Source organism: Dendrobates tinctorius, unplaced genomic scaffold (genome assembly GCF_039654945.1).
Source record: "Dendrobates tinctorius isolate UK_male_01 unplaced genomic scaffold, ASM3965494v1 ptg000098l, whole genome shotgun sequence".
NCBI classification, from domain to species: domain Eukaryota; kingdom Metazoa; phylum Chordata; class Amphibia; order Anura; family Dendrobatidae; genus Dendrobates; species Dendrobates tinctorius.
In genome coordinates this window covers 21,199,547-21,212,711 of record NW_027361766.1, presented here as the reverse complement: position 1 = coordinate 21,212,711, position 13,165 = coordinate 21,199,547, and the positions used below count along the sequence as shown (strand labels likewise).

At 46.3% G+C, this 13,165-nt stretch overlaps 1 protein-coding gene across 2 annotated transcripts in view; it reads left to right on the top strand.

Annotated features, from left to right (window-relative positions):
- The first annotated feature begins 8,532 nt into the window (after positions 1-8,532).
- The window catches only part of KLHDC8A (kelch domain containing 8A), a 105,071-nt gene continuing 100,438 nt past the window's right edge, over positions 8,533-13,165 (top strand). For both annotated transcript variants that reach the window (XM_073587205.1, XM_073587204.1), the window contains exon 1: positions 8,533-8,767. In XM_073587205.1, the coding sequence (XP_073443306.1) occupies positions 8,584-8,767 (184 nt within the window). In that variant the 5' untranslated portion in view covers positions 8,533-8,583. The remainder of the gene's footprint in view (positions 8,768-13,165) is intronic.

Below are 13,165 nucleotides of genomic sequence, written 5' to 3'. Positions count from 1 at the left end.
AGTGTGCGGACGGGAGGTGTGAAGCTGAGAGGTTGAGCTGCAGAAGGCGAGCTCCCTCAGCTTGAGAGCGCACAGAACTGGAGCCTGGTCTCCACGGTGGTACGGATACTGACGGTCCTACCACAGATACCAGAGGAGTAGGAGGCTGTAAATGCCCTGCTCCCAGCAAAGACTTGGGACACAACAGCAATTGACTAGTGAGCCAGGACTCAGGAGAGGAGTCCCCGAGAGAGGCTACAGCTGTCTGTCATACAAGTAAAGTTCTAGGAACATCTGAAGAGAGGCATTTCAGAGTAACTAAGTACTCGAGTGCTTCACACTACAAAGCGCTAGGAAGGAGACTGCACAGCCCTTCTGCTGAGAGAGAATCCTGATCTGCTTCCAGGCTAACCTGCTCCAATATCATCTGTAATCAGGACTCTGGACTGCATATACTCAGTAAAGGTACAGAAACTACAACCGCTGTGTCTTGTCTGTTCCCTACGCTTTCGGCACTGCTACATCCCCGTGTCAGCTACATCTACACTGCCCTGGGACTACAGCTCCACCTGTGGGGAGCTTTACCATCTAAGCTGCACATACCATCCGTCCCAGCGGATCTGTATGCAGCGTTGGCCTAACACCATATTTGCCAAACACCACGGGTGGCGTCACGAGCTACATCTCCCCATTGCTTGGGCGCCCAGGGCCACGGACCGGGTCACCGCTGCTGTGACACATCCCCCTGACACCGGCCCGGTAGCGAGTACCCCACAGCCCTGGGAGGGCAACCCAATTTGGTGTCACGAACAGGATTATGGAGCCCGGTATCCCCGGGTCCTGTGTGCCATAGACTGTGTTTGTGAACTGTGTGAATTTGGCGCCATTTGCCGCCATTGCCGCGCTGCTTGGCGCGCGCGGGAAGAAAGAGGGGCGGCCTTCGTGGGCGGAGCCTGCCGCAGAGCACGAATAAGAGAAGTGCCGCGCGGGAAGAGAGGACAGCGCGCAAGAGGAGGAGAAGCTGAGGCCTACAGCCCGGAGCGTCCGGTCTGTGAAGCGGCCGCCGGTGAGCTCCCGCAACCCCCGGCCCTGGCTAACGTTAATTAGGGGGGGAGAGAATGTCTGCGCCACAAGCCAATGCAGCGGCAGACGCCGCTGCCAACCCCGCGGTACCGCCAGGATGAGCACCCGCCGCAGCGGTCCCCATAATGCCGCTATCCATGCCCTACATAGCAGGAGCGGCCTGGCTACCGCAGTACTCAGGTGAGTCACATACCCTGAGTGAATTTAAAGAGAGACTGTGCAGCTTGTTTAAAGTTTACCCCCTGTCTGAAAGCCAGAAAGTGAATATCCTGATTGGACAGCTAACGGGTGCATCACTGAGGGAGGTGAAAGCCTGGCAGGACACTGATAAAGAGACTGTTGCAAAGGTCCTGGCCAAGCTGAAGAGCACTTTTGACACCAGAACTGCAGCTGAAATCAAGATGAGGTTCTTTGGCTGTAAACAGAGGGCAGGGCACAGGACAGTATTAGAGACTATGCTCTCAACCTGTAGGAGGCGCTGCGAGCAGTTAAACAAGTTGACCCTGACAGTGTAAAGGAAGATCAACTGTTAAAGGAACAGTTCATTGAAGGGCTCCTGTCCAGTACCCACAGAGGGTAGTTACGTATTTTAACCCTGCAAGACCCTGATCTGGACTTTGCTAATTTCAAGGACCAGGCTATCCGGGTACTACAGGAATCCTCTGACAGCCGTCCAGCACCCCCTAGGCGCCCAGCGATCACCTACCATCAGGAAGCTACATCCTTTCCTTCCATCCCTGTGGAAGCTGATGCCCAGACCCTGGATAAAGATCCAACTGAGGAGCTGCGTCTTCAAGTCCAGGAGCTGACCAAAGGGATGGCTGCACTCACCAGAACCGTGCAGTCCCTGCAGGATTCCTCCAAAGAAAAGGTCCAGCTTGCTTCCAGTCCAGAGGATGTCCCGTGGCTCCGGAGGAGGAGAACCCCACCACTTCGAGGAAGGAACAACGATCGCTACGACCAGAACGGATGTCCCATCTGTCGCCGCTGTTACAAGGCAGGTCATCTTGCAAGGTACTGTCCTTTAAACGAGCAACCCCTGGGGCAGAGGGCCAACCCCAAGGAGTAAGATCACCAGGCCCAAAGAACTGGAGAGCCAAGTATGTGGGAGGGAGACAGATCCTTCCTGTGGTGATTGACGGCATCCCCATGAACGCTTTGCTGAACACTGGCTCCCAGGTGACCACTATGCCGTATATTTTGTACAAGAGGTACTGGGCTGATTCTGAACTCACCCGTGGCCCAACTGATGAACTAACAGTAGTTGCTAGTAATGGGCATACCTTGCCACAGATTGGATGCAAGGAAATTACTGTTAAAGTGGGCCGGGTGGAGCTAAAATCACAAGGTCTGATAATTGTTGATATTGATTGACGTGAATGTAATCCCATGATGACTCTTGGTACAAATGTGATTGAAAACTGTCTGTTCAAGGTTATTGTCTTGTTGCAACAGGTGGCTGAGACTGCTGGTTCCGGAGAACAAAGAGTCCTGCAGAAGGAGATCCGAGCCCTGATGCAAAGGCAACAGATAGAACTCTCTGGTGGAGATATTGGCAGCGTCAGAGTGAGTGATGCTTTTCCCATTGTAATACCCCCCCAGATGTGAAATCTTGGTTTGGTGTCGGGCAGCCAAAGGGCTCAGAGTGCAGGATTACCAGGCATTGGTAGAGCCAGTATATTCAGATAGCAGGCCCACTGTCCTGACAGCCAGAGGGGTGGTTGATGTACGAAAGGGGAGAGTACCTGTACGCCTTCTGAATTGTGGGGAGGAGGAAGCCACAATACCTCGGTACGCCACAGTTGCTAAACTGCTCACTGTTAATAACAACTCATTGCAGGCAGCAGAGCTTTTGGTCTCATCTGATCCGGTGGAGGACAATGGCCCTGTGAAGCAACTAGAAGAGTGGTGCCAGCAACTGCACCAGGAAGCTGGGGTCATTAGGGACAGTTGTAGCCCATGGGCAGCTCCAATACAGTTTGCAAAGAAAAAGGATGGTACTATGAGAATGTGTGTTGATTACAGGAAAATTAACAGTATCACACATAAAGATGCCTACCCATTGCCTAGAATTGAAGAGTCATTAGCTGCACTTAAAACTGCTAACTACTTTTCCACCTTGGATCTCACCAGTGGGTATTGGCAGGTTCCCGTGGCAGAGGCAGACAAGGAGAAAACCACATTTACCACTCCCATGGGTCTCTGTGAGTTCAATTATATGCCATTTGGGCTCTGCACTGCTCCAGGAACCTTTCAACGGCTGATGGAGTGTTGCCTGGGACACATGAACTTTGAAACAGTCCTGTTATACCTGGATGATGTCATTGTTTTCTCCAAGACCTATGAAGAGCATCTGGAACACCAGGCCGAAGTGTTTGAAGCTTTGTCCAATTTTGGCCTGAAAGTGAAGCCTTCAAAATGCCACCTCCTGAAGCCTAAGGTACAGTACCTTGGTCATGTGGTCAGTGCAGAAGGTGTGGCACCAGATCATGACAAGGTCATCCGGGACTGGACGAAGCCCAGCAACCTCCATGAGGTACGCCAATTCCTTGGACTGGTAGGCTACTACCAGAGATTCATCAAAGGCTTTACTGAAATAGCCACCCCGATGCAAAACCTTCTGGTGGGGCAGTCCAAGAAAGGCAAGCAGAAGAATTCCACATTTGAATGGACTGAAGAGTTGGAGAGGTCTTTCACCAGATTGAAGATGGCTCTCACAGGTGACGAAGTTCTGGCCTACCCAGATTATGACAAACCCCTTGTGCTGTACACGGATGCCAGCAACGTGGGATTAGGAGCAGTATTGTCGCAGGTACAGAATGGAAAAGAGAGAGTGATCTCCTATGCCAGCAGGAAGCTGTGTCCCACTGAAAGGAACCCTGATAATTACAGTTCTTTTAAGCTGGAGTTCCTTGCCATAGTCTGGGCTGTCACCAAAAGGTTCAGGCATTACCTAGCTTCGGCCAAATTTACAATCTTCATGGACATCAACCCATTGACCCACTTGGACACTGCCAAGCTAGGAGCACTGGAGCAGCGATGTATGGCTCAGTTATCCAATTATGAGTTTACCATCAAGTACCAGGCAGGGCACAAGAATGCCAATGCTGATGCGCTATCCAGGATGCCTAATCTGCCAGATGCAGGAGAAGACCCTGAGGCTCTGGAAGAGGTAGAATTGCCTCCCTTCCACCGGCCACTGGCGGACCAACGTGCTCAAGGAGTGAGAAACAGGCAGCCTGGCTTGAAGGAAGTCACTCTGAATCCGTTGCCCCATCATGATTGGGCAGAAGCGCAAGATAATGACCCTGCAGTCCGCCTGGTGAAAGAGCTGCTGACACAAGGTGACTCATGCCCAGAGTTGAATGCTCCTGAAGAAACTCATCAGTTGTGGAAGGAAAGAGGTCGGCTGTTCATTTATGAAGGGAAGCTGTGTCGGAGGAGTATCAATGCCCACACACATGAGCTGGCCTGGCAGGTGGTGGTCCCAAAGAGAGATGCGTCAATGGTCCTAGGAGCATACCACAATGGAGCTGGACACTTTGGTTGGAAGAAGTTGGAAACATTGCTCCGAGAGAGGTTCTACTGGACTGGCATGCGGAAGGCCATTGAGAGGTGGTGCTGGGAGTGTGGACAGTGTAACCTGCGCAGAAAGGATCGAGACAGCCAGAGAGCTCCCTTACAGCCAATCATCACCAAACAGCCCCTGGAGTTGGTAGCCCTGGACCATGTGAAGCTGGTTCCAAGCCGGTCAGGCTACCTCTATGCCCTTACCATTGTGGACTACTATTCAAGATTCCTGGTGGTTGTGCCCGTCAAAGATCTAACGGCCAGGACAGCGGCCAGAGCCTTCCAACAGCACTTCTGTAGGCCACATGGGTATCCTGAAAGAGTACTCACAGATGAAGGTCCAGCTTTCGAGGCAGAAGTGTTCCATGAATTTTGCAACTTATATGGGTGTAAGAAGATCCGGACAACACCATATCACCCACAGACCAACGGCATGTGTGAGAAGATGAACCAGGTAGTGATTGATTTACTGAAGATATTGCCCTTGGAGGAGAGAAATCTGTGGCCAGAAAAGTTGCCCGATCTGGTGGACCTCTACAACCATATCCCAGTGAACTCTACCAACTGTACTCCAGCATACCTGATAAGAGCAAGGCCTGGTAAGCTGCCTATTGACTTGGACATTGGAGTCCTAACGCCTGAAGTAAGGTCACCAGATGCTGACTGGGACAAGGAGAGGCAGCAGCAGTACAGAAGGGTACATGAGTGTGTGGAGAAGAGTCTGGCTCAGGCAAGGCAGAAGCAGGAGAGACTTTATAACCAAAATGCACCTGCTGTTCCTTTTTCACCGGGAGAATAAGTTCTCTAGAGAAAAGGAAGACTGCATAAGCTGGATGATCAATGGGAAGAGGAGCCCTATACAATTCTGCCCTCGAACTTTGATAATGCCAAAGTATGCCTTGTTAGCAAAGATGGAGGAGAGACCTCAGCAGCGGTATCCAGGGATCACTTGAAGTTATGCCCTGACCAGTTGAAAGAAAAAGTGGGAAGATAAGATAACATCCCACCTACAGAGGAAGAAAAGACAGTCAGTACCGTGCTGGGAGAGTTCCCTGCGAATTGGACTAGAGTTAATAATGCAATCGTGGTGCCGGTGTTGTTATTTCCCCAAGTAGAAGCACAGGAGAATAGGACTCAAGAAGACCTTGAAGATCGAGAAAATCAGGTAACAGAGGCCACACCAGCAGTGGAGCCAGAGAACCCTTGCCCTGCCAGTGGTGAACCTGTTATGCCCATGGTGAGTCCAAGAGTTACTAGACAATCTAGAATTCCTGTGCCATGTGGAACACCCAGTAGTGTATCCAGTACATTACCCACTGCACCAGTCTTACGCAGATCTACCCGCACCACACAAGGCATACTACTAGTTAGATATCGTATATAAAGTAATGTAATTGTTGAAATTGTGTAAATATGTAATTGTTTTTCAAGTTTTGTACCTACAGATGACCTGTAAGAGTTCTCTTTGGTTTGTTTTATGGACACTGAACCACAGGACTTGTGTGTGGTCAAAAACTTTTACCATTTGCCCAGGGATGGACCATGGACATTGATGCTGGACTTATCATCATAGGACCATTTTTGAGCTCTTGGATTTTGTACATTTTTCTCTTTTTCAAATCTTGTACAATTATTGTTGTTTAAATGTTTATATGTTGTTTTTCATGTTTTTATTCAGCCCAGGAGTGCTGACTTTCACTAGGGGGGAATGTGGCGCCCCCAGGGGTATGGTCACCACACTGGCTTTGCCTTCCTCCAGGGGAGGGTAATGCCAGGCTTGGAAGCAGTGATGGGTCTCTCCAACAGTTAACCAAATGCATGCAACACAGTTCCACTCCGGGCCAGCAGGGGGAACTCTGAACCAGGATTCTGGAAAGGGGTGTCCTCTGGGGGCCAGGAGGGAAAGAGATCAGATAGTCTGCGGAGGGTGAAGTGTGGGAATGGGAGGTGCGAAGCTGAGAGGTTGAGCTGCAGAAGGCGAGCTCCCTCAGCTTGAGAGCGCACAGAACTGGAGCCTGGTCTCCATGTTGGTACTGATACTGATGGTCCTACCACAGATACCAGAGGAGTAGGAGGCTGTAAATGCACTGCCCCCAGCAAAGACTTGGGACACAACAGCAATTGACTAGTGAGCCAGGACTCAGGAGAGGAGTCCCTGAGAGAGGCTACAGCTGTCTGTCATACAAGTAAAGTTCTAGGAACATCTGAAGAGAGGCATTTCAGAGTAACTAAGTACTCGAGTGCTTCACACTACAAAGCGCTAGGAAGGAGACTGCACAGCTCTTCTGCTGAGAGAGAATCCTGATCTGCTTCCAGGCTAACCTGCTCCAATACCATCTGTAATCAGGACTCTGGACTGCATATACTCAGTAAAGGTATAGAAACTACAACCGCTGTGTCTTGTCTGTTCCCTACGCTTTCAGCACTGCTACATCCCCGTGCCAGCTACATCTACACTTCCCTGGGACTACAGCTCCACCTGTGGGGAGCTTTACCATCTAAGCTGCACATGCCATCAGTCCCAGTGGATCTGTATGCAGCATTGGCCTAACACCATATTTGCCAAACACCACGGGTGGCGTCACAAACTATCCTACCATTAACTACATCTCCCCATTGCTTGGGCGCCCAGGGCCACGGACCGGGTCACCGCTGCTGTGACACATCCCCCTGACACCGGCCCGGTAGCGAATACCCCACAGCCCTGGGAGGGCGACCCATAAAGTGATGACATAACCACTTTATGGGAAATCTGTCAACAGGTTTTTGCTACCCCATCTGAGCGAAACATGATGTAGGGGCAGATGACCATGTTGTAACAAAAAAAACAATATAAAGGTGAAGACTGATATTACCACCATATGGTGACCGTACAGTGGTAGATACCAGTTCTGTATAACAGTAGTTATATGTAGTGACTTACATATGATGTTTTTTCTGATGACTCATACACTTTTTTTCCAGCTTGCCCAGACTGACATAACTTCTCCAGCCACGACTTACAGGTGCCTCTCACAAAATTAGAATAACATTAAAAAGTTAGTAGAATAGACACTGGCGCTCCACACTAAATGAGTAGAAACGAGGAATAAGAATGGCTTTTGAAGCTGCTGGTGAATAGGACAGATTCCAAAAATCTAGTTATAGTTAATATAGTTAGCGTTGGGTACGCTCGCTGTGCGCTGGGCTGATTTTGCTGGCGCTTGCGCCCTTTTGGCGCTGCGCCGAGCACACAAAACTGCAACACAGTGTGTTTTTGTGCGCTCTGCGCTGCACCGGCAAAATCAGCCCAGCGCACGGCCAGCGTACCCCACGCTATCTATAGGGTACGCTGATCGCATGCTGTGTCATGCGATCAGAGGAGGAGCTGACCGGAGGAGGAGCAGCCAGGGGCGGAGCTTAGCGGCGGCGCTGCGCCTCCAAACGCAAATTTGAAAGTAGCCTTACTCAGTAAAAAAAGTATCACAGCCTAAAGTGCAGAAATATTGTGTGACAAAGCATAATATTATATCAGTAGCAAGAATAATGTAAGATCCAACATCAGACAATAAAGTGTAGTTGTCCAAAGATTAACTATATAGACCAAAGTGACCCTAGGGCTTAAGGAGTCTGTAGGTTCCACACAAGTATTGACACGACATTTGTGGCTTCACCCCCTCAATGCAAAGAAATCATTGGCAGCTATACTATTGTCATTTTTCTGGGACACTTATTCCAGTCTTGTCCTGTAACCGTAATGGATTGTTTGTTATTTGTAAGAGAAATCGTTCCATCTATTGCCAGCATAAATCAGATATTGCACGTTTAAGGAATTGACTATCCTTTCGCTCATGCAGTTTCCTTCTCTCTAGGCATTTTCCCTGTCTGAATCATTCTTCAATCACAGCTTGTGTCATTCCCTAAGGACTGTGAGGAGGGAGGAAAAAAAAAGCATAGACTTCACAATGTTGTATGCATGTGAGGAATAAGGGGGCTGGCAGGAAGCATGCTGAGAGGGAGAGCAGGCATGTTTGCACTGAGAGGAGAGGAACACAATATTGGGAGAGACAAGCTCTGAGGAAGCCACTAAATTTGGACTTTTCCAGGATCAAACTTGGCGACAGCACCCAGGAAACTGATCATACCGGAGACCACAGTGAGTACATTGGTTTCTCTGTTAACCCCTATTAGCCCCAGTTCTCAACATTTGAGTTAGCTGTGTATCTACTATGCTGAAGGCTACCCAATCTTGCAAGGGCATCACTGGAATCCTGCTTGACGTTGTGTCTTGCTGGTTCTGTCACCTTCTGTGTCATGGATACAAACCCGTCATGGTGCCTTCCAACCATTTAATTAGTAGACAATTTAATTTTAGCTTTCCGATAACAATATTCAACCAGCCAAATGATTTTGCGAGCTTCCCTTCAGACTCCTAGCTGTATTACCGTTCTCTGATATCTGGGGCAAAACATCACTCGATTTCTCAAAAAGCAATGTTCCTTTATCTAGAAATGACATAACGCTAATTAAACGGGTGAGAAGAAATTTTTGCACAATCACCGAAAGCATTGTAGATGGTTTAGTATAGTTACACAAGACATGGAAACCTGTGAGCTTTAATGCCTTCATAATGACTATTTTCCTTGGAGAATAAAAAAACCCCTATAATTTTTCCACACATTTAATTTGCAATGGTCTATATAACGGTTTCCCTTAATAGGTGGTTAGGGAGAAAGCAGTAATAACATCTAGACAGCAGGCTATCCTGAATAAAGACCTAGGATTAAGCATGGTTTGATGTTTTAGCCGGTAGGATGAAAGCAGATTAGAGGAGCCCAAGCTGTTCTTGGCATCACTATCTCAGTGCGAGTGAATGCCATTAACACCTACACTTTGTTGTGGCGACTGTGACTTGTTCTTGAACCCTTCCTGTTATTGTCACTTTCAAAAAGATTCCTTATGGAGGTTTCTAGTTTTGCCTATAGAAACTGCAAAAAAGGGTCAGGTTTAAGAATAGTATAGGTGCCAGGAAAAAAAAATCAGATTTAGGAGATATGTCTCTTTACATTTCTCTGGATTGACTTGCATGTGTTCTTGTGCATACGTTAAACTCAACCCTGCTTGCTCTCGGCTTGTCAGTTTTCCATTTACAGAATGCTTTTACCCAAAGCGATTTCCACACAATGCCAAAATCATGGCGCGGAAAAGGAAAAAATAAGCATTTCCGAAAGGATGATTGTTATCTCTATAACCAGAAAGTGATCACAAAGCAGATCTCATCAGCAGCAATATTATTTTTTTCTTTTTTTGCATAACAAGAAAAAGAAAAGTAATTTAGGCTTTGAGAAGGTCCCAATGAAAAACAAATCATAGCCAAGAAATATGACTGTGAATGGTTTTCATCACAATCCAGTATTGGCTCCGTTTAAACTGGATGCCGCTATAAACTCCCTGTTAAAGTTTGTGACTGCATTCCTTCTTTCTGCTAAGTGCTTCCGAAGAGTAAAAAGAAGTTGGATTCTACATGACTAGATGACTTAGTGCGGCAGTTTCCGCGGGCACTTTGGTAACTAAGGTGCATTATCATTAGTTAACAATTTCTTCGTTAAAATGGCATAATAAGCAATTATGTTTTCATAGAGGAGTGACCTTGGCTCTGATAATTTGACCTTTTGGGGTCTATTGCGATACCCAAGAGCGATTATCTGTCATCATTTGTTTTATATTATTTCATGCAAATAGACAAAAGTCCTTACAAATTTCAGGCCACTACCAAAAATACAACTCACTAGATGGGTTGCCAACCATTCAAAAATTCCAGGTGAAGAAATACCGTATGCACTATTAGAATAGGTGCCTTAGTAGGGTCCCACACCATATATCAAAATTATAATAAACTAGGCACTCAACTTATGATGAATTTTGGTGTTTTTTTAATGCAGCCAAAAGAAAACGTTTCGGCCACAGACGGCTTTCCTCAATTGCAGGCTGAAAATAAGGAGGTGGGTACGTGGTGATCACTTGTGCATAAATTAGACACGTATCAGCAGTATGCAGGGTACTAACCGACTAATCGGTGTAACCAATATTTTTGGAAGACCCGGAGGCGAGGCGTACCGGCGTGTCAGGCAGTTACGCGGTATCCACCGCTTGTCAGCTGAAGGCCATCTGTGGCCAAAATGTTTTATTTTGGCTGCATTAAGAAACCACCAAAATTCACCATGTTGAGTGCCTATTTTATTATAATTTATCCAAAAATTCCAGAACAGTCCGTAATAATAGGGCACTTTTTTGACCTGTCTATAAAAAAAAGTAAGGCATTCATGATTTTTTTTGAAGCTGGAGAAACCTTTACAAATTTTTTTTAATCTAATTATTATCATTTTACAGTTTACAGCTGAAGACTTCATATCAGAATTATGGGATGTAGACATGGATCACTTGTAATCATAATGATTTATGATTGTTTTCCAATGTGTCTGCAAAAAATATTGACTGCTCTTGATTTTTTTAAAAGAGGTACTCCCATCCAAAATTGTTATCCTCTTAAAAATATTGCAATCATCATATTATATGGCACTATGTACTTGTAATTGTTCATTTTGCCCTTCTATCCAGCTAATTACTCTGTTTTCCATTGGGTCTGTGAGATCACGTGATTAAAAACTGATTAGCTGAATCCTTCTAAGCTCAATGTAGAAACAGGAGGTCAATATTCCCTGTATAAGTCACCTGTCACGGCAACAGTCAATGGCAGGGGGGAGGAGTGGAGCAGCTGGGTCAGGAGTTTAAGAGACTTCCTATTTCTACATAGAGCAGAGAAAAGAGAAGAATTAGTTGGGTAGAAATGCAAAAATTAGCAATTGTAAGTACACAGAGCTATATAATATGATTGCAATATATTAAGAGGATAAAAACTTTGATGGAAGTGCTTCTTTAATGAGCTGTCCAGAAAAAAAAAGAAATCAAGTTGGCAACCCTGCCCAGGAGCCTGTAGTCATAGATTGTTTGACATTGACATTTTCTCTGAGCATAAAGTAGGGCACTTCTTAAATAGGCTATCCAGCTATAAAATATATGAACGTGCGTTAAAAAGTAAAGCCCCACCACATACACATCAATCAGCTGTTTGACCGGAAGCTATTTTGGCCAACTGTCATATACACAGTAACTTTTGCTCTGCCGAGCACCCTTATGTTCTCTATGAGAGAGCCGCTGCCAGACATCTCTGGCAAAGGCTTATTTGTACAGAACAAAAGGGCCTGCAGTCCAAAATGTGATATGCTGTATCCCTAACTTCCCCAACAATCACATTCAGTGGGCCCCCAATACACATTAGACTGTTTGCCAAACCAGTCGATATCACTAAGTTAGGTTGACACAAGTCTAAAGTGTGGAGGCCTTAAGTTAAATAACTTATTAATGTAATTCAGTTATGCCAGGTTCCTCTAAATCCAATCTGATCCCACTTCTGAACCTGTACGAGACCAGTAGAAAGTTTTCTGCATTGGCATAAAACCAGTACTTTGTGTGATGGAGATTGGCTGTCTGCCTTATTTCAATAGCTGAGCCAAATCCCCTCTCTATCTCTGCATTAGCAAATACATAGAAAAAGGCTAGCATAGCAACATAAATGAGCACCCACCTGGCCCAGTTAACCTGCACCGACACAGAAATCACTCTCCTGTACACAGGATGAGTAGTGAAGCTGTGGAACCTGAAACTTTAGCAGATTTGTGACATTTGGGGCACCCAAGATAACTGAAGTGTACTAGTAGGGGAATTTAACTTATTTTTTAAAGCCCATATATTCATTTGGTTGGACAAACCCTCGGATGGCCTTAAAAGGAACCTGATAGCTGATGCATGCTGTCCGATCCAGAAATTGTGATTCGTACATGAACAGTGAAATGCAGATGGGTGACGGTGACTTTAGGCTATGTGAGGAGAACAACCAGAGAGGGGCAGGGAACATTTGATTAGGTTGATAGATATAGTGACAAACACACCAAAATGTTCTGATTTATTCCATAAAAACCTATAAAAACTTTAAAAGGAACCTGACAGCTGATACATGCTGTGCAATTCACGAGCAGCATGTTTCAGAAGCTGGCTGCATGATTTCAGCCATACAGGTGTAAGTCGGGTACTGGGGAGTGTTCTGCAGGATACAGTGGAGTCATGAGTGAGAAAACCAACTCCTGCACAGTTCACTCATTGTAACTATTTTACTTAATTATGTGGGAAATTTAACTAGACAATAGAAAACATTCAAAACATTTTACCGACATTTAGTTAGAAGGCTGAAACCTTTGTGCTGTACAGCGTGGTGCCCAAACAATCTGTACCTCCTGTACTTTCTGTTAATCTACCTACTGGCGTGCCTGTCTAAACTCGCCGCCTGTTACCTTTTTACTCCCTGGAAACTAGATCGATTATATGAGTGTATCATATGGACTAGCCTGCGCTCCAGCACACCAGTTTACAATTTTAAAATTACTCCTATTTCCCAGCCAAATATCCCTCTCCCATATCGATGTGATCTCAATGAACT